This window comes from Clupea harengus, chromosome 9 (assembly GCF_900700415.2).
Source record: "Clupea harengus chromosome 9, Ch_v2.0.2, whole genome shotgun sequence".
NCBI lineage: Eukaryota > Metazoa > Chordata > Actinopteri > Clupeiformes > Clupeidae > Clupea > Clupea harengus.
Genome location: NC_045160.1, coordinates 6,441,746 through 6,463,974, shown reverse-complemented (window position 1 = coordinate 6,463,974; position 22,229 = coordinate 6,441,746). Strand labels below are relative to the sequence as shown.

The 22,229-nt window shown below is 48.3% G+C and overlaps 1 protein-coding gene across 1 annotated transcript; it reads right to left on the bottom strand.

Moving 5' to 3' along the window:
- Window positions 1-198: 198 nt before the first annotated feature.
- LOC105898178 (SPHK1 interactor, AKAP domain containing) lies at window positions 199-22,161 on the bottom strand (the record flags this gene model as incomplete). Its single annotated transcript, XM_031574137.2, has 9 exons — window positions 199-1,855; window positions 2,651-2,832; window positions 5,550-5,593; window positions 6,725-6,802; window positions 8,167-8,346; window positions 11,458-15,121; window positions 20,448-20,706; window positions 21,549-21,686; window positions 22,021-22,161. Coding segments are annotated over 9 exons (4,836 nt in total), but the record flags the coding sequence as incomplete, so codon positions are not given.
- Between the last annotated feature and the right edge of the window lie 68 nt (window positions 22,162-22,229).

Below are 22,229 nucleotides of genomic sequence, written 5' to 3'. Positions count from 1 at the left end.
TAACCTCATGGCTGGCGTAAAGATGCAGATCCAGGCTGGGTGGCACAGATGTCTAGTGTGAGTCATCACTGCCCGCCATGATTAGGACATTTGTTTTTGCTATAAGTACATTCAGCAGAGGTATGATTCAGGCGTCAAAGGTTTGGAGTAACTAACTGCTGTGTTTGTGTTATAAATGAAACCGCATTCACACACCACTTCTCTCACATCAGTCCAATTTATTGATCTGGAAAGATAAATACATTCAATACAACAGTAACAGTTTGGGCGGCTATGTGCGTGCGTGTGTGTGTGTGTGTGTGTGTGTGTGTGTGTGTTGTTGTTTGTGTGCTTTGTCTGCTGATATACAACACAAACATCACGATTACTCAGTGTGAAAACCTCACAAAACCGAGCCACGTACAAATTAACATTAAAGACGCTCTACTACGCTCTATGTCCTTTGTGTCTCATGACGTCTTTCTACCTGTCTGTCTGAACAAGAGATCTCTACTGCCTCCTGTCTGTCTGTCTGTCTGTCTGTCTGTCTGTCTGTCTGTCTGTGGTGTTTAAAAAACCAAGCCGTGCTGCTCCTCAGAGGTAGGCCGGGGAGAAAGGTGTGCCTTCTAGATCTGAATCTACACTATGTACAGCTATTAGAAAATAAAGCATCTCAGCTCACACTTTACTCCAGCGCAGGCCATCACAAAAAGAATCCAAACTAAAGAAAAGAGAAGAAAAAAAAAACAGGAACAGCACAAGAGCAGGACGACGTGTTGGTGTATGTAAACAGCAACTAAGGAATGATGTGAGGGTGGATATTGGGAGAGAGAGGGGGGGGGGGGGGGGGGGGGGGGGGGCATTGTCGATGGGGAAGGGAGGTAGGAAACAGTAGGGAAAAGAATCTATATACCCTAGTAAGCCTACACCTCTGGATCAAATACTTCCAGGGCCCCCTCCACAGCAGAGCAGAGGGCTGATGTCATGCTGGTCTGTCTCTCCACATGCGGAGAGTGGAAAGCTTAACACAAAACAAGTTGAAATACTTCTGGAGTAAGCGCTGGAGGTGACGTCCACGTGCCAGAGTTCAGCTGGCACGCGGCAAGGTGGTTTTTAATGGTGTGCCACCCTCAAGGCATACCGCTCTCTGACCGTTCCCCCTGTGGTGTCTGATGATGGAGAGGTCAGGGTGATTCTTTTTAAAGGGACAGCGTCCTCCTGTCACCTCTGTCCAGACACAGGAAACGAGGAAGGTGCGCCAGGCAACGGGGTCGGTTGAGTCAGAAGATGGGGCCGGTGGCACCACAGAGGACACAGACGGTGGTGATGATGGCCATATTGAATGGTGCCTAACAGGCGCGTTTAGCCCAGTACTCTGCTGGATAAAACATCCATTTCTTCTCTCCTCACTGATTTCTGAAATACAACCGAGTGTCCTGGAGGGGCTTGCTGTTCTGGACCGGGGGGGGGGGGGGGGGGGGGGGGGGGGGTGGGGGGTTTGCAGGTCTGTGGAGCGAAGTGGCTGTCTGGTGTAGTTGTTTGGCAAATGGGTCGATTTTATGGTTGGAATGGTGATTTAAGACAGTGTGGAATGTTAAGGGGCTAGACCAGAGTTTGGAATGGTGGTGTGGAGAGAGGGGTGGTGAACAACAGAGTGTGTGTGTGTGTTGGGTGGTTGGGAGTGAGGATTGTAACATGTCTGTAGATGAGATGAGTAGATGTGGCTCTAGCGTGTCTCCAGCAGCCAGTCGAACAGACCTACAGGGGGCGCTGTGTCCTGCTGGGCCTCCAGCAGCTGGCAATACTGCACCACTGCACCAAACAGATCGCCTACACGCCAGGACCTGTGGCTAACTAGCTGCACCACGCGCTGGAACTGAGGAAAACACACAAACACACACATGTACATATACAATTAGAGGGTGTCACATACACATACACACATAATCAGTTAGGCTCTCTCTCTCTCTCTCTCTTTCTCTCTCTAAGTCTAATCTTAATGAAACCTTATACTAACCAAATCAGTTCTGTTTCATTAAGCTTTCCATTGCCCCTTGGGGGACATCTGTACTAGATTCAGGTCAAGACAATATTCATAAGTATACATAAAGGAAGTCATAACATGCTCAGAGATCAGACCCATGAAGATAAATTCCCCCATGTGACCAAAAACACATTGAATTACAATATAATTATCCATGTGAGTCTCACTTTTTCATCTTTAGTCTTTTTTTTTTAAACTAAATGTATTCATTCATGGTACTTTGATCACAAAGTTTTAATTGTTTCTTTGATCTGCTATTTGCTTACAATGTACCCCTCTTGCGAGTTCCCTTTGTTAAAAGCTTCTGCCAAATGACTAAATGTGTCTTTTACAGTACATGTGAATGTAATTGTGTTAGCAAAAAAACATTGTTATTATATGAAAAGGTTTTTCACAATTCATTTTCACAAAATAATTGGAAGTGAGTATTCTGCCTGACCACACTACACAGTCTAGACGTCCTAAGTGCCTAGTGTACCATGTGAATGTTGCATTAGAAGGAAGTACTCTGTACTCTCTCCTTCCTTAGGGCCCTGTGCTGTACCTTGTGGATGTTGTATTAGAAGGGAGCAGGCTACTCTGCCTAACCAGGTGGAGTCTACACAGCCCCAGACTACGGTGCTGTACCTTGTGGATGTTGTGCTGCTGGGACCTCCTGAAGTGCAGAGTGGGAGCGCCCAGCTCTGATGCCGCCATCCACTGGAGCGTGGCACGTAGCTCCACGTCCACACTATCTACTTCCAGGTCAAAGTTCAACACCAGGAGCTCCCGAGAGCTGCCACTGCTCGCATAGGTGCTGGAGGGGCTTTCTGCACAGGGCAGAGACATGAAACACATAAATTACACATACACACACATACATACACACACAAATACATACCCTCTTCTCAAAACCAAGGACACTATTTGTAGAGTCTGTATAAGTAATGGAAACATTCCTAGTATGGTTTTATCTGTCTGGATAGAACACTCTTAGCTGGGGGATGCATTACTGAGAGAATGTGAGGAAAGGAAGGATATTTTAGAGCTTACCCAAATATAAAACTATTGAGGGATTAAATTCTCTCTCTCTCTTTCTCTTTCTTTCTCTCTCTCTTTCTTATTCTCGTTATCTGGTAATTAGCTGCCATAGTGCCTTTTTCATTCTTTGCTGAACTCAACTCTCACACTCTTTTTTTCAACTTCACACCTCCCACTATACTTTCTTATTCACTCGAATTCCCTCTCTCTTTCCCTCATCTCCCTTCTTCTTCACTCTTTTACTCTATTTTTCAAACTGTGGGCTGACCGCTGACGGCACAGAGCCACTGGCAGAGGTGTTGATGCCAATGTGCTCCCGCTTCTGATAAATGACTCATTTATGAAGTGTGAAACAGTGGGTAATTCTGACCGCTTCATCACTCTCTCTCTCTCTCTCTCTCTCTCTCTCTCTCTCTCTCTCTCTCTCTCTCTCTCTCTGATTTTTTCTATTCCTCTTTCTTTGTCTGTCATCTCTCCACTCTCTCTCTCTCTAGGGCACTGCGACAGTGGAGGCAGAGCAGGCGACTGCCTTGGGCCCCCGAGGACAGCTGATTACATTAGTCAACGACAATTCCTGAGAACCCTTGACATCTATGATTCCGTACAGGAGACTTCAAGTCCAGAAAAACCCCTACGGATTCCCCATACCATTAGCTTGCTATCATACTATTTTAAACGAAAGCACAGGCGATAGGAGGGGAAGAAGAAACACAAAACAGTGGTTATAGTGAGAATCTGTCATGTTGTCTTAAGAAGGTATGGCAACGGCTTAATTTGTCCCTGCAGATAAATGGGTCGTCAATTCTAACAACAACTAGCAAGCCAGTAACTTCATAATGAGTGAATTTAACTATTTAACTAACTTGGTGTTTTGTAAGGAGTTTGCAATTACATTCGGGCTACTACAGTTATTTCCTACACGGCCGTCTGCTTTTCATACCTGTTTTTAATGCATATATTGTATGGTATTGTATGTAATATGGATGTTATGGTCTGACGCTATACACAGCTTTAGCATAAGCTAGGATGTAGCCAAGGGTGTGGATTAAGAATTTCATAAAGATCTTAAAAATGGGCCTATTGGTGGGTGTGAACTGTGCTGTATCGTTCTCTCCAAACCATCGAAGCACACCAAATACAACGATGCTCTTCTCTCTGAGGGAGATTTGCTTAAGTGTCTTTTTGCATCCCAATAAGTAGGCCTACATGTCTCCACAGATAGGCCTACTAAAGAGGTTAAGATGATAGTGATTTGCCTTCCAAAATATCTTATTCTGCATAACGTGTCCGCACACACATATTTTTAATTATTACAATTAATATATAATTATTTATTTGTAGCAGTTCCTTCACTTTCCACCTTTTGCTCTGCTCATGACGTATACATAAACAAACATGGCAGTCACTACATCAAGTAAAGTATGCACTTTATTCTGTACTTTTAAAAATAAAAGGTTTGCTTGAATGGATACCCTTTGTAGATGTGTAGAAGGTGGGGGCAGGGGGTAGGGGGTCCATGCTCAGACTCTTACTTTGGGCCCCCAGAGGCCCTAGAAACTGCATAGGCACCGCACTGCTGCTACAGTCTATTGGGTGGGACACGTCTGCCATGTTGGTCAGGGCAAAACTGACCAATGCAAATCAATGCAAGTGAGTGGGGAGCTGAAACTTAAACAGTCACTTTCTAAAGTTTCTTTACACCCATTGAAGTAAACAGACACAGGTCTATCTCTGTAGTGATTCTATCCATGATGTCAGACACTTTACATTACTGAGTCTGAGTCTGTCAGTGGCCAAAACAAGCGGTTTTTACTTTGACGCAGATGCTTGCCCCATGGGATTACATTCTATAGCCGTTTCACAGTTGCCAGTTGTAGTATTCTAACTCAATACTGGACCGATTTTGATCGCTTATTGTCCATAGTAAATGTTTGGACCGTAAAAATCGGGCCCAGGTTGAAAAATCCAGAAGATTTCATTTCAGTACTGAATGATACACCATTTCCTCATTGGTATCTCTCAGTGTTGCCTCTGTTGCTCTAGTCACATAGCCCTGTGCAGTGCTTAGCTACGCCAGGCATACTACAGGCACAGATATCATGCACAGACAAAACATCACACTTCTTTGGTAGAGAATTAACATAACTTAACTCATAACTGAAGAGCACATTTACATGGGGCCTCACAAGCACAACACCCACAGTGAGTTTTCCCAACACCCTTGAATCTTCGCTTCGTTTAAGATGTTAATTTATGTCTGAGATGGTGTTAAGGGTTTTGATCAGTGTCAGTGGCTTATCATCGGTGAGGATGCAGAGACAGCAATTAGGCAGGGCTCTCAATTCTCCCTGTTTTCACAGAGGCTGGTGAATACCATTTCTAGAGGTGACACCTATTAGGTCACTGGTGTGTGTGTGTGTGTGTGTGTGTGTGTGTGTGTGTGTGTATATGTGTGTGTGTGTGTGTGTGTGTGTGTGTGTGTGTGTGTGTGTGTTTGGTCACTCACCTTCAAGACTCTCCTTCAAAGCATCTTTCTTCTCAGATTCGTCACTGAAGCAGAGAGGTGAGGCAAAGAGGAGAAACCAAAAGAGAAGTGTGGGGGGGGGGGGGGGTAAGAGAAGGACACAATGAATGATTCATTCTACCTTTCATCTGACATTTCAGATTTCGCTTTTTTCCTCTACTTGCTCTGCGTAAAGGGGCCATATGTAAGCTTGACGGGATGTCGGCTAGCGAGGTACATTATTTCATCCTCCCCACCCTAAGCAGATTGGGGGCAGTGTATTAATACATTTGTAGTAACCATTGACCATTAATGTTAACTGATGGGATTGCTACTGAACGTTCGATTTCTCCACAAATAAACAACCACTAACTGTCATTATTTTACCCTCTGAAAAGGGATTTTAGGCGTTAAAAACACCATTCCTGAAAGTGTGGTATTGCCCGTGACGGCACTCTTGCTTTGCCTTGCTGTTTTCGCTACGGTGACTCAGTAGCACCTCTTGAGGTACAACGTGGTAAGTTATTATGAAAGGCCGGAGTGGCTTGCTAACTTTAGGAGATATCTATATTGTAGCTGCGTTTTTGACATTATGTCAAAATGCTTATTTCTTCAACTTCTGTTGCTATTTGTAGGTCATTTTTGAATTTTTTTAACAGAAATTCTTACAAAATGACCATATGCAATTAAAATCACTCTGAGGATGTTCTAAAACGAGTTACCTATAAAAGCATGCATCAAAGCCTGCATTCCGTTGTTTATATGATTCACATTAAAGTTAGTAACTTGTTTGATGGCCCAGTAGAATACACAAGGGATCTTGAGCACCAGGTAGGGCATCAATAATCTAATGAGTGACATACTCATACTCAAGGATAAATAACACAAATTAGAATATACAGTATATCTTTATGATATATCACAGAATAGAGCAGGGTTGGAGAGTATATGAAACAATGTCTTGTCCACTCATTGGCTGTGTGTTGTCAGTCTGTTTTTGACATCTGGTCTTTAGATTAAGCCTACCTGATTCTCTGAGATGATGGTCTTTAGATTAAGCCTACCTGATTCTCTGAGATGATGGTCTTTAGATTAAGCCTACCTGATTCTCTGAGATGATGGTCTTTAGATTAAGCCTACCTGATTCTCTGAGACGATGGTCTTTAGATTAAGCCTACCTGATTCTCTGAGATGATGTCTCCTGGAACCCCTCCAAGTCCACCAGTCCCAAGCTAGATGTACTGCTGGTCCCATTCCTGTTGGGGCACAAGTTGAAGACCACACACACACGCACACACACACACACACACACACGCACGCACGCACGCACGCACGCACGCACACACACACACACACACACACACACACACACACACACACAGTTTAGCCTTTTGGAGTAATTTAATCTATCATTTAATCTCATTTTAAGAGGATGAAAAAAAAAACCCGAGAGAGCAAGAGAGATATATAGAGTGAAAGAGAGAAAGAGCAATGATGCTGAGCGGTGTTTATTAGCTGGTGAATATCACACACAGAAGCTTAGCCAGGGCTGAGGCAGGCACCGCCACCCTGGCATGGGCGGGGGGAAGGCCAAGAAGGCAAGCAGGTGGAACAGTCACTCCCATGGATTGGAGGAGAGAGGTCACACATGGTCAAGGGTTCAGCTTCACTCACAATAGCACTGAACACTAACACGCATGGACACACACACACACAAACACATATACACGTACACACACACACCCACACATAAACATATATGGTTGTCTCTGCCCTTCACGCATAGACAGCCTTTGCGTACACTCACTGTGCACATTTGTATTTGTATGTGTGTGTGTGTGTGTGTCTGAGTGTTTTGATCTTCCAGCCATATCGAGTTTGCCAGATACTGCTTTGATTCTCAGAGTATGAGCTCTAATCAAATCTCTCCTCACAAAGCACCACCCCAGGCTGTGTGTGAGTGTGTTATGCATGTGTGCCTATGTGTTGATGAGAATGTGTGTGTGTGTGTATCTATTATTTACTATTTGTACTATTTGTGTGAGTGTGAGTATATATATGTGTGTGTGTATCTGTGTGGTCATGTGTGCTATGTATTTCTCTGTATTACGCTGAAGCTAATGTAATGTGATGAGAGTGTTTAAAGAAGCAGTCTGAGGTTGTGACTGCTGTCCTGTCCACTTATGGGAGGCTGGGATGCATCTTTAGCCCACAAGGCATTCTGGGTAAGAGGGATAACAGGGTTATTTCTGAACGCTACACAATAAGAACTCCCTCCCATGTTTAGCCTCAAACTGTAGCCTGCTTACCAGGATAACTCCTGGGTGGTCCTCTCTGGCTCACAAAACAAAAACACACAGACACACACAGACACACACAGATACACATACACCCAAACACAGACTGAGGTCAGTTTATTTGGGCTCTACCTGCAAGAAAGATCAATTTCTTGTCACAACACATCACAGTTTAGTGAGGGCATTAGCATCTGCGTTAGCGTTCAGATGTTAGCATGGCGGTGGGGATGGAGCGGCATTTAGTGGTTGGCATTTAGGAAAACTGCATGATGGGATACTGGCAGGTTTGACGAGCGGACAGGCGTTGTTTTGAGACCACTGACCCCTCACTCAGGTGGATAAAGCTACTGGTCTCCTCCTGTGGGTCGTCGTCGGGGGCAACGACCTGTGCCCAGCTGCCTGATCCGCTGTCCTCGCTGCTGTTACTGAAAGACCGGTGCTGTGGCGGCCCACTTTCACCCGACGGTGGCGGCGGCTGTGCCGCAATCGGCTTGTCCCTGTCGCTGCCGGAGTGTTGAGGAAGGGACACCGTCACCAACACAGATCTAGACCAGTCCTCCACAATCCCACAATTCTTTGCTATCTGTTATACTGGTATTTTCTGGAGGTGTTGTGTATTGTTTAATTTTCAACAGAGTTGACTGGCCAGGATTAATGTTTGAAGGGGATGGTTTTCACATGTGGGTTTCACATTGATAGAAACGACACACAACAGAACAAACACACAATACAGGACTGTAGACAGACACAAATTGTGTTTCACATACCTCATATGTGTGTGCAGTGTTTCAGCGTTCTGGCATAACATTGTGTTTATAATCATACAACTTTCATTGAGCCTTAAAGTCTGAATTCCAGTGCACAGCCTGATTATCACTGTTTTGAACTCTGAGCATATGTGTGTCACTTGAACAGATCAACCGATGTGTCCAAACAGATGAGAAAGACACCTGGGGAACTACAGGTTCTGACGAGCAGTCACCCTTAGTCGTCACCCTTAGTCGAAACCGGGGGGGGTGTATTTCAAGGAGCTCTCATCTCATTATGTGTCTCTCTTCCAGGGTGTTCATCTTCAGTTCCAAACATATCAAAAAATGTCAAGCACCTCATCAAGAGTTCCTTCCATCCCCTATTCAAAGTCACATTACTCTAATGTATACGTCTAAGTGTGAGTTTGTGTGTGTGTGTGTGTGTGTGTGTGTGTGTGTGTTGCTGTGTGTGTGTTGCTGTGTGTGCACTGATGTCTGCCTAAAGGTCAACCGAATGTCATCCTATCGCTCATGCCCGCTTGTCCTTGTCCATTCCACCTATGGTCCTGTCAGCAGTGCGAGACGGCTAAAAGTCACTGAGTCTGAGGCAAGCTTCATTATGTGTGTGTGTGTGTGTGTGTGTGTGTGTGTGTGTGTGTGTGTGTGTGTGTGTGTGTGTGTGTGTGTGTGTGTCTGTCTGTGTGTGTGTGTGTGTGTGTGTGTGTGTATGTCTGAAAGGGACAAGAGTGGGGCCTAAAAAGCATCTTTAAAGATCAAAGGCATGTCTCTCCTCGAGTGAGCTCAAAGGCCTCTGGGTGATCCCTTAGAGCGAAGGAGCCATGTGTGTTCTTCAGCAAGACCCCCACAGCCCTCGCCCTCCCCCATCACTCGCTTCTTCTCTCTTTTGCTCTCTACTCTTCTTCTGCTTCAGTCGAAATCTACCCTTTTTAATTCGCTCTCTGAGCCCTCTTTCTTCTGCAATCTCTCTCTCTCTCTCTCTCTCTCTCTCTCTCTCTCAAGTAGATGAAAAACGTGTGATCTGAAGTCTGGTCCTCGTGCTTTGTGCACCCACCCCTGATAAGGGAGGTGTGTGTGTGCAGATTTGTATGTGTGTGTGTGCAGAGGACAAGTGAGATGACTCGATCCTCACAAATCAGAAGAGTGTGTGTTCATGTATGTGTGTGAGTCAGAGAGAGGGAGAGAGGGAGAGAGAGAGAGAGAGAGAGAGAGAGGGAAACTGTAATATTACGCATTAAGACGAGGTACACCAGACTTCACATGCAATTTATATACTAAGGGAAACGTGACGCCTTGCTAGATCATACATATGTATTCAAGAGGGCTGCATATATAACGGGAGAAGATACAGACAGTATGGCTGATAACATACTTAGGCAATTACAGTTCAGGCGGTTAACAAAAGGTCGATTTTGAGGGGAAATCATTGTACCTCATTAGGGAAAGTGTACTCCAGTGTAACAGTACAAAACTATAGTACTGAATGTACGGTACATTCTCAGAGGAAACGTCCTCAAGTTATGACCAACACAGTACCACTGACAGTAAAATGGACATTCTGCAAAGAACTCCACAATTATGCATTTTGTTTTCATTGGATGAAATCACTAATATAAAATCATTGGCCTATAGCTGGTTGCACTTATTTGTGCCTTTCCACATCTTATTTGTATTTAAATAGTGTTAAAATAAGCGTTAAAAATAGAAAACCTGATTTGATTGTTCATACAAAACATTGCAGTGACATTATTTGTGAAAACATATTCTCATTTGTGTCAGTGACATTACTTCTATGTCCTAAATGTATACGTTTCCTTTCCCTCTCTGAGCTTGTTGGCAAATCTCTAATGCATTTCAACACTGCACCTGTGTTAATCACATCATCTAGCTTTAAATCAGACACTATTTCAACACTGCACCTGTGTTAATCACATCATCTAGCTTTAAATCAGACACTATTTCAACACTGCACCTGTGTTAATCACATCATCTAGCTTTAAATCAGACACTATTTCAACACTGCACCTGTGTTAATCACATCATCTAGCTTTAAATCAGACACTATTTCAACACTGCACCTGTGTTAATCACATCATCTAGCTTTAAATCAGACACTATTTCAACACTGCACCTGTGTTAATCACATCATCTAGCTTTAAATCAGACACTATTTCAACACTGCACCTGTGTTAATCACATCATCTAGCTTTAAATCAGACACTATTTCAACACTGCACCTGTGTTAATCACATCATCTAGCTTTAAATCAGACACTATTTCAACACTGCACCTGTGTTAATCACATCATCTAGCTTTAAATCAGACACTATTTCAACACTGATCCTGTGTTCATCTCATCATCTAGCTTTAAATCAGACACTATTTCAACACTGCACCTGTGTTAATCACATCATCTAGCTTTAAATCAGACACTATTTCAACACTGCACCTGTGTTAATCACATCATCTAGCTTTAAATCAGACACTATTTCAACACTGATCCTGTGTTCATCTCATCATCTAGCTTTAAATCAGACACTATTTCAACACTGCACCTGTGTTAATCACATCATCTAGCTTTAAATCAGACACAATTTCAACACTGGTTGCCACAGCAGGTTGTGGTCTCATCAAGTTTCAATTTGCACTGCACCCAAACAAACATACACACATCTGGTCAACTGTCTGTATACCTGTGTGTGGGTACTCGCGTGTTGGTGTGTGTGTGTGTGTGGGGGGGGGGGGGGGGGGGGTGTGTGGGTACTCGCGTGTTGGTGTGTGTGTGTGTGTGTGTGTGTGTGTGTGTGTGAAGCATATGCATATCGAGTAGCAGACAGTAGCCGTCACCTTGTCCTGCAGGATGGTGTTCTCTCTCTGCCCCTCTGTGCTCCCACCTGGGCGGGCCTCTCTGATGGCCCCTCCCCTGACTCCTCCTTCTGGTCCGGCTCAATGTGGATGAGTGGCACTTCTCTGGCCGATCCCCTCGTCTGCGCCCCTCCCTCCGTGCTGTCCTGCTGCTCCAAGCTCGGCCGGTTCTTGCCCCCCACGGGCCGCGAATGCTTAAAACCCCGCCGCCTCTCCCCGACAGGAAGTGGATGCTGCCGACCAGTGACCACTTCCTGTTGCTGCTGTGGCTGTCCGCTTGCGCCCAGTGCTGCGGACCTCCCCCCCTCTACAATGTCTGCGGCCAGGCGGCTGGCATAGTTACACACTCCCGGCTGCGTTGTTGTTGTTGTTGTCGTTGTAGTCACCATCTCCAAGGAGACCTCACAGGGGTCGCAGGAGTCATCGGTGGGGTTGGCGATGATCTTGTTCTTGCGCATGAGCGACTCGATTGAGCTGGACCAGGTGTCGTGGATGAGCATGTCGGTGGCGCGGTCCGTCTGGCCCAGCCGGTAAAGGCACGAGTCCGACTTGCAGAGGCCTGCTGCCGAGGCGTTTTGCGCCGGCCGCACGCTCAGCCCGCCCACGTCTCCCACTCCGCCACCGGTGCTGCCGCGCGAGCCCCGCGCAAACCCGTCAAAGGAGTTGGCCTTGATCGGTGCCGTGACGCTGAGCCGCGAGTCTGACGAGCGCCGGTCGGGCACGGAGGACTGCCGTATGCAGAAGGGGCTCCTGGCCGACGGCGACGGCGGCAGCAGGCTGTTGCTCCACTCCTTGGCTCGGCTCAGTCCGCTCACGCTGCCGCAACCGTAGCCGCCCCCGAAGTGCAGCAGCTCGGGACGGCCGTCCCGGTCCATGTTGCGCAGCATGTAGCGGTAGAACTCCTCAGTGATGCTCTCGGTGCTGGACTGCTTGGACAGGCAGCAGGAGGACGAGCGCAGGCTCAGGTGTCCATTGCGGCGCCCCCCGGTGGCGGCCTGTTGCACGGCGGCCTGCAGGATGTTGCTGGCGCTCTTGCCGGCGTAGTAGTCCAGCAGCAGGTCGAAGCCACGGCCCTCCGCCTCCATCTGGCCCACGATGAAGCTGGAGAACTCGTCGGAGATGCTCTCGCAGCTCGACTGCTTGGACACCGAGCTGCCGTGGCTCAGGTCAGGGCCCAGACGACTGCCAGGGCCCAGAGTGACGCCACCGCCGCCACGGCCCCCGTTCAGGCCCGAGGGCTCCTCCTCGGGGATGCTCTCACAGCTGGCTGCCTTCCCCCGGGCGCTCCAGCGCTCGCACTGCAGCCGCCCGCGCGGGGAGGACGGGCAGGGGGAGGAGGTGGCGGAGGGAGGACCCTGCTGTTTGGAGGTGGAGGTGGCAGATGTCGAGGAGGTGTCCACTATGCTCAGCTCGGGGCAATTGAGAATGCGTGCGGTCACCTCAGAGGCGAACAGGGCAAAGGGGTCGCTGATGCCGTTGGTGTTGTTGCTACTGCCGTTGAGGTGGTTGCCATGGTAATGGCCGTTGCCGCCACTTCCGACAGGCTCCAGGTCCAGGTTGATGGTCTCGTCCACCACGCGGTTCACCAGCCGCTCCATGAGCTCGGGCTGCTCCTCAGTCTTGCGCTTGATCTCACTGAGCCGTGGCGGGCGGTGCTTCTTGCGGAGCCCTCCGGCGGCAGCTGAGCAACAGGCAGGCAGCAGGCAGGACGACTCCAGCCCCGCCCCTCCAGCTATTGCCCCGCCCATAGCCCCCGCCCCCTTCAGAGCACAGAACCATGGCTGTTTGCCGCTCGAGTTTTCCAGGCAGATGGCGGCCAGCTCCGTCGCCATGGAGACCACCGTGGTGGCCAGGTCCTCGGCGAAGCAGGTGATGGGCGCGCGTGTGTCGCCCAGCGAGTGCTGCGGGCTCAGGGCGTAGGGCTTGACCTCCTGAACCCTGCCCCTGATCTGGTCGTGGAGCGGTGAGCCTTCCAGAGACGGCAGCCAGGTCTCCACGCTGCACTCCCTCTCCCTCTCTTTTCTCCCCCAACCTCTGTCTGCCCCGCCCTCCTGCTCCGTTGCCATGGAAATGGCATACTCCCCATCGCTGCTGGGTTTGCGGGTGCGCTGAGGTGACCCTACCAGCCCCATGACTCCTCCTCCTCCTCTTCCTCCTCTGTCTCGGGCCTGTGAGCGCCTGTCTCCATCACCTCCTCTGCGTGTGTAGTCGCCGCTGCCCCTCTTGCTGCCTCGGCGCGAGATGTGGCTGAGGCGGCGCACGGTCAACTGGAGCACGTCGAACAGGACCCCCTCGGTGCTCTCGCGCAGCTGCCCCTCCCAGTCGGACCCCCCCGCGTCCTTCTCCCGCCCCTCCAGCTCGCGCTGCTTCTCCGCCTTCTCCAGCACGTGCGCCAGCACACTCTCTGCCACGTCACGCACAAACTCATCCTCCTCCTCCACATACTCCTGTTCCTCGCCTTCAACCTCCTCTTCGGCCTCCCCCCCGCCGTCCTCCTGCTCTTCATCTTGGACGCTGCGTTCGGCTCCGGTCACCCCGGCTAACAGGCGGCGCTGTGTGCTCTCCAGCAGCTGTGCCACGCTGCGCAGCTGCGGGGGTCGGGGCCGCGACAGCAGCGCGGTGGCCTCGCTCAGGAGAGCCCGTGCCAGATTGGCCCGCGACGCCTCTACGCTGGTGCCTTCTGCCAGGCTGGCGTGGAGTGGCACGGCGGCGCTTGCCTGTGCGGCCGACAGCAGCCCCAGTGACGGTGAGTAGCGGCCGCCGTTGAGGGACGGTTCGCCGTCGTCCGGCTCCATGGGGTCAAAGGGCAAATCCACGGCCGCCACCGCTCCGGCGACCTGTGCCATCCCGCACATGGCCGAGGTGAGGGAGAAGTCGGCCTCCTCATCACGGCACTCCTCCTCCTCCTCCTCCTCCTCCTCTTCTTCCTCTGTCTGGTCTTCTTCCTCATCGCCCTCTGTGGCTGTGCGTGTGGGGTCCAGTGTGAGGTGCTGTGCCACCTGCGGAGTAGAGATGGTGCCAATGACACTGGCGGCACACGCCAGCGCCATCTCCACCGACTTGGAAGCAGCTTGATGCTGCTGCTGGGCCTCTTGGTTTTGCCTCTGGTGCTGGTGCTTGGAGTGCGGGTGGTGATGATTATGGTGATGACGATGATGGTGTCGGTGATGGGAGTGCGGTTGATGTTGACGTTGAGGGGGCGGTCGGTCTTGCTCGGCAGTGGTGCGGGGCGTGTCCTCCGGGCCGTCATCAGGCCAGTCGCCGGCCCCTTCCTCGCCGCAGTCGGGGCTCTGGACAATGACGATCTTGGGGAGCTGGAATGAAGAAGAGGAGGAGGATGATGAAGGCAGGCTAAGGGCGGCGGCCGGGGAGAAGGGGGCCTCATCCTGGGACAGGCGGATGAAGGCATCCTGCAGCACCGACTCGGCCAGGTTGGTGGCGTAGCGGCCAGCAGACTCCCGGGGATTCTGGGACGAGGAAGAGGCAGAGGCAGAGGAGGGCGAGGTGCGCAGGGTGGCCTCTGAGTCCTCGCTGTCGTTTTGGTCCAGAGACGGGGCCCCAGCTGCGCCTCTGCGATGGCGAGGTGGGGGGCGACCCCCCCTCAGAAGCTCCATCGTGACCTCTCCCACATCCACACCCTCTGCCTCTACAGAGGGAGAGAGAGAGAGAAAGAGAGAGAGAGAGAGAGAGAGAGAGAGAGAGGAGAAATGGGACAATTGTGTTAGGTTTGTAGCAAATCATAAATAACCAATAAGCTAAAATATGAGAGAAACATAAAAAAAATTGAAAATATTGCTTTGCCATCTGAGAAGGAAGGGGGAATAGTGAGGGTAGGAAGGAATGGGGAATATTGAGGGTAGGAAGGAAGGAAACAGCGAGGGCAGAAGAGGGGCAAACGGAGAGAGGGAGTGGAAAATCAATTGAAGTGGAAAGGAAAGTGGGAGCGAGGCCTAGAGGGAGATTTATGTAGGGACGAGAGAGAGAGGGAAAGAGAGAGAGGAAGGAAGAGCAGTGGAGAGAGGGAGAGGAGGAGAGGAGGATGCCAACTGTTGTTACAGCGGCAGTCTGTCTCTCCCTGTGGTGCGGCCCCGCGGGACAAGTGATGAGGTGAGCCAAGCTAAAGTAAGCTATCAATACACCCCACATACACACACTCACGCTCTCTCGTTCTGTCTTTCTCGCTCGCTCTCACTCCCTCTCTCAATCCCCCCCCCCCCTTGACTTCTTACCTGTACATCTTCCTCTCTCTCTCTCTACCTCTTCCTCCCTCCAGATCTCTATCAGTGGTGGATGTGATCATAAGTATTACACTGGCTCGGAGGAGAGAACACCCTTCAGACAGCGTCAGCTCCACATGTCTTTCCATATGAATTATAGATTAGTGCAGGGTAGGCACAGCGACTTAGTGTGCTCGAGGGCCCATGGCTGCCTTTGGCCGCCCAAGGCTACTAGCCTGCCAGTGTGTCATGTTAAATTATCAGCGTCTGGAAATAATATAATCCACGTAAAAAAAACTCCCACACACACCCACACAAATAAACATGTATGCCCACATTCATAAACACACACACACACACACACACACACACACACACTTCAAATCTAGCTGTGTATGCAAAAATGCCCTCAGCATTCGCCCTAGGTCTAAATGAATGTGTGCTGACCTTTCTGTGAATACAAGTCATTTCACAAAGGCAGATTTGCATTAGCGAGAGCCTGAGTCAGCTATCAGGGCGGGCCAGTCAAATTACATTAGCTCTGACTGGGCCACTGATAAAGTTTTTTAAGCACTGCTGAAGTGCCCAAATAAGCCTGGATGTAATATTCGCCATGGCACTGCAAGGAACCGCTCAGCGGGCTTGCAATGGCTTTTTATCTGTGTTGGAGTGGGCCTCCTCCTGCCTTCCCAGAGTAGGATTCAGGCCTGATCTGGTTTGGACCAATGAGAGCCATTCCAAGCCAAGTCCGAGCGTAGTATCAAAGTATCAGTGCCATGGGATGGGTTGGTGTGTTCGACTGGTGTATTGTCTTAAGTGGAATAGTGTGAATACGTGTGCTTTTCACTGATGTGTGGTAGGTTGTATGTGTATCAATCACTCGTGTCTGGTGTGAATAAGTATGTATATGTGTATCAATCACTCGTGTCTGGTGTGAATAAGTATGTATATGTGTATCAATCACTCGTGTCTGGTGTGAAAGAGTATGTATATGTGTAGCAATCACTCGTGTCTGGTGTGAAAGAGTATGTATATGTGTATCAATCACTCGTGTCTGGTGTGAATAAGTATGTATATGTGTATCAATCACTGGTGTCTGGTGTGAATAAGTATGTATATGTGTATCAATCACTGGTGTCTGGTGTGAAAGAGTATGTATATGTGTAGCAATCACTGGTGTCTGGTGTGAAGCAGTATGTGTATGTGTATCAATCACTGGTGTCTGGTGTGAAGCAGTATGTGTATGTGTATCAATCACTGGTGTATGGTGTGAAGCAGTATGTGTATCAATCACTCGTGTCTGGTGTGAATAAGTATGCATATGTGTATCAATCACTGGTGTCTGGTGTGAATAAGTATGTATATGTGTATCAATCACTGGTGTATGGTGTGAAGCAGTATGTGTATCAATCACTCGTGTCTGGTGTGAATAAGTATGCATATGTGTATCAATCACTGGTGTCTGGTGTGAATAAGTATGTATATGTGTATCAATCACTGGTGTCTGGTGTGAAGCAGTATGTGTATGTGTATCAATCACTGGTGTCTGGTGTGAAGCAGTATGTGTATGTGTATCAATCACTGGTGTCTGGTGTGAAGCAGTATGTGTATGTGTATCAATCACTGGTGTCTGGTGTGAAGCAGTATGTGTATCAATCACTGGTGTCTGGTGTGAAGAAGTATGTATATGTGTATCAATCACTGGTGTCTGGTGTGAAGCAGTATGTGTATCAATCACTGGTGTCTGGTGTGAAGCAGTATGTGTATCAATCACTGGTGTCTGGTGTGAAGCAGTATGTGTATCAATCACTGGTGTCTGGTGTGAAGCAGTATGTGTATGAATCACTGGTGTCTGGTGTGAAGCAGTATGTGTATGTGTATCAATCACTGGTGTCTGGTGTGAAGCAGTATGTGTAAGAATCACTGGTGTCTGGTGTGAAGCAGTATGTGTATCAATCACTCGTGTCTGGTGTGAATAAGTATGTGTATGTGTATCAATCACTGGTGTCTGGTGTGAAGCAGTATGTATATGTGTATCAATCACTGGTGTCTGGTGTGAAGCAGTATGTATATGTGTATCAATCACTGGTGTCTGGTGTGAAGCAGTATGTGTACTTCACTAGGATGGCACAGTTCCCTGAGCACAGTGGGGAAGAGTGTTCATTGAGTTAGTGTCAGGGGTTCATTTGATTATAGGTTGTCAGCCCCCACCCCCCAGCCCCCCAGCACATCTTCAGTCCCTCCTTCCTCTGGGCTCACCTTATTAATGCGGGTGCAAGTACACGGCTTTGCATTAGCTAACTCAGAGGTGTGTTCAAATTCAGCAAATAGAGTTAAACACGTTTTCTTTGATCTTTTACATTTCAACACTTTGTGTAAACATTCCAAATCATTCAACTTAAATGGTAACCCTTAGTCCAGCGTCCGTATTTGCTCGGCAAGAACTACTCCTCTTAGCATTCGTGTGTGTTCGGCGAAAACGTTCTCAGTGACCTCGTTCGCTTTTTTGAATGCAGCTCAGGTGTCCTCAGCTCATCAAGAGTGACATTCATGTGCTCAGTCAAGTGTGCAGAGCAGGGACAGAGTGAAAACCTGCAATGCAGGAGGCTCAGGGGACTGACCTGAGAACCAATAGAATATCACTAGGCAACATATAGCCATTGGATACAGAAGTGTGTTTGTTTGTGTGTGTGTGTGTGTGTGTGTGTGTGTGTGTGTGTGTGTGTAAGTGTTTGTCTTGTCAACAGCAGTGACTTCCTGACCATGTTGTTGACTTTAATGATTTGGGGGTCAAAGACCATGGAAGTGTCAACAGGTTCAACAGTGTCAACAGCGGCTGAGCATGTGGGTGCCTGTTTGTCTGTGTACCTTTATGGTTTGTTTGTCTTCACAAATGTAGAGATGCTATCTGCAGAGTCTGTGTGATTACAGAGGGGTGTGTGTGTGTGCGTGTGGGGGTGGGACTGGAAAATGGGAGATGATCACATAACAATTTGGCCTCATGAGATCTATCAACAAACACACGCAAATACATACATGTATGCAGACACGCACACATGCACGCAAATACATACACACACACACACACACACACACACACACAAACACACACACAAACACACACACACACACACACACACACACACACACACACACACACACACACACACAAATCCAGTTAGGGTACCCAGTAGCGCTAATGCACTTAGCCACGCCACTACTGCAGACATCACTTCACTGCTAACGCATTTAACACACACATGTACACACACAAGCACACTCAATCTCTGTCTCTCTCTCACACACACACACACACACACACACACACAATCACTTTCCAGATAACACATTTAACACCACCTACCACTGCTGCCTCATCTTCACATATAATTATGCCCTAATACCACCACTCTAATTACACCTTATTATGACAGGTTCACTACATTCTTTTTCATGTGATGTTAAAGGCCTATACAGTGCATATTATGACACATTACATACATTATAAATACCTTATGTGGTCGGGAGGATATACAATTATACTGTGACATTACAGAAAAGCTGTCTGCTGAGTAATATATATATATATATATATATATTATATGAGCCCGTTTGGAGCGAATCAAGAAACCTACTTAAGGTGTGCTAACCATTTGCTTAAGTGTTGTTTAAGTGGTTATTGTAAGTGATTTATCACAAACTGAAAAAAAGGACCAACTTACTGAAATATGACTAATTAGAAAACTATATTTAAATAGTTGACATATGCAGCGTGTTTCTCACAGCGCTCTATCGCAGCTGGAGCCTGAGACTCCGACAGGGAAACTCTCGAACCCCATTCTGAATGCCCTGGGCCACGCCAGCACACGAGTCGTAGCAGGAACCCCACTAAAGGGACAGCCATGCCTGGCCTGCAGGCCCATTGTGCTCATAAACCCTGTGTTCCTCTGCTAGTCCCAGTGGCAGATGTGTGCTAGTGCCAAGCGCTAGCGGATGGCTACGCTCCACTGTCTCCTCCTAAAGTGCACCATGAGAGACAGAAACTCCAGCGCCGAGTGCCCTTAATCCCTGTCTGGGACACCTGCCTGACTGCTCATGCTCACGCTCATGCTCATCACACAATGCTCTGATATAAATACCTGTCTGAGCGCTCCATGGCCCCTCATATCCTCAATGCGCCACAGGATGCCAATCTGGTTACATTGTGACTATGCTATTAAGTGCGCCGTGGTATCTTTAGCAACGACGTCTATCGGCACACTGGTGCTTTAAACTGAAATGGTGGACAATATTGTGTGCTTGTGCAGAGAGTGAGCAGCAGATGGGCGAGCAGACTGGAGGAAGGTTTTTAAAAGCCAGGGGTAGAACTGCTTTGCTTGCTGCTCAAAGGAATCTGATACCAGTTCTGGGGGAAAGCATGTCCCAAGTACCCTATGTGTTAACATGTTACTGACTGACTGCACATTGCATTGCCTAACACAAGGACAGAGTACCAGTGTGCTGCACCTTACTATGTATTGTGTGATGCACTATAAAGGTGTGATACAGCTAAGATTTGTGCCTACTTGGTGATATCTTGCTAACGGTAATGTGAGGAAAGAGCCATTTTTTACTGCTACTTTCACTGGGAGTAAGTGAAGTGTGTGTGTGTGTGTGTGTGTGTGTATTGTGTGTGTGTGTGTGTGTGTGTGTGTGTGTGTGTGTGTGTGTGTGTGTGTGTGTGTGTGTGTGTGTGTGTGTGTGTGTGTGACTCACCGTTTCTAAAGGGGTCTTCTTCGCTGTCCTCTCCCAGGTGCTCGGAGGCTGTGAGAAAGTCTTCCTCAATGGAGGATACCGAGCGGTTTGTGTCGTCATCGGTAAAGCACTGGTTGGCCAATCGGCTGAGGCGACGCCTCTCCTGGCCAGACTGCAGGCCAATCAGAAACTTGTTTATCTCGAAGATGATGCTGCCTGGCTGGGTGGGGCGACGCCCCCTCGCACACTGGACCAAACACACATCTGCCGCCCGATGACTCTGAGATGCATACAGAGACACATACAGACACCACCAAAAAAAAAAACACAGACAAACCCACAGGTAGATAGACAAACACACACAAACACATACAGCCAGGCACAAAGACACAGAGATATACATATAGAAATGTATGCCCCAAGGAACAAACACACATGGCAGCTGTTAGACTTGCATGAAAAACACCAGTCATTCTCTCCAAGTGTTTGAGGTCTTTCTCCACCTTGTTTGTGATGTCCAGGATTGTAATGATTTTTTTTTTCTTAGCGTGTGAAAGGTTAAAGTTCAAAGGTAAAAGCTGCTCTGCATTTGTATGCACCTCTTAGAAGACAATGTGGCGGGTTATTGATCTGTATTGACCGTTGGCCTTGCTGTGACTGGCAGTGATGGAGAATGGCCAAGGTGAGCCTATGCATATTCACCAGGGCAGGAGTCATGCACAGGCTCAGCTGTGTGTGAGCAGGGTGATATGGATTAGGCTGATGCAGGAGCTTGCCTCTGCTTGACAATGTCAGGAGGACCCATGGTTGGGCATGTTCAGGAGGACATGAGTCAGGCAAACCTAAGCTTGGGCATGTTCGAGAAGATATGAGCTGCGTGATAAGGCCTCACCTATGCTTGGGCATGTTCAGGAGGACAGGAGTTGTAGAAGGCTAACCTGATCTCGGGCATGTTCAGGAGGACAGGAGTTGTAGAGGGCTAACCTGATCTCGGGCATGTTCAGGAGGACAGGAGTTGTAGAGGGCTAACCTGATCTTGGGCATGTTCAGGCAGACAGGAGTTGTGTAGGGCTAACCTGATCTTGGGCATGTTCAGGAGGACAGGAGATTTATATGGCTCACCTGTGCATGGGCATGTTCAGGAGGATAGGGTTCAGGGGGCTGCAGGCCGCTCAGCAGCAGGATCTCATTTTCTTTGGGCTGCCGCACACCCAGAGACTCTATCAGCCTCGGCAGCTCAGGAGAGACAGACGCCAACTTCTACAGAGGACAGACAGAGAGAGAGAGAGAGAGAGAGAGAGAGAGAGATAGGGGGGATGCGGGAAGTGACGGGGACAAACAAACAAACAAAACAAATAAATAAATAAATCATGACCCCCCCCCCCTGCCAGGGGGTTTTCACTGAAGTATGACTGAGGACTTTAGTGCTAATTCACACATGCGCACACATAGACCAACACAAAAACTACACACATACACAGCCAATTCACACACAGTCCTCTCACCCTGAGCACAGAATCTAATTAGCCTGTAACCATGGAAACCCTTGCTGTGTTTACCGCTCTGAGGGATTAAGGTGAAGAACCCCACGCACCTTGATACAGCTGCCGTCATGGCGATCACCGTTATGACGATCAAGGTTGACAAAGCACACCTGATGAGGAGGAGAGGGGGAAGAGGGAGAGAGGGATGGAGCGAGGGAAAGAGAGAATATTAAAACTTTTAACCACGCAAATACCAACACAAATATGATTTGGTTATGTTAAATATTAAATAGGTACTGTACACTTGTGAATACACACA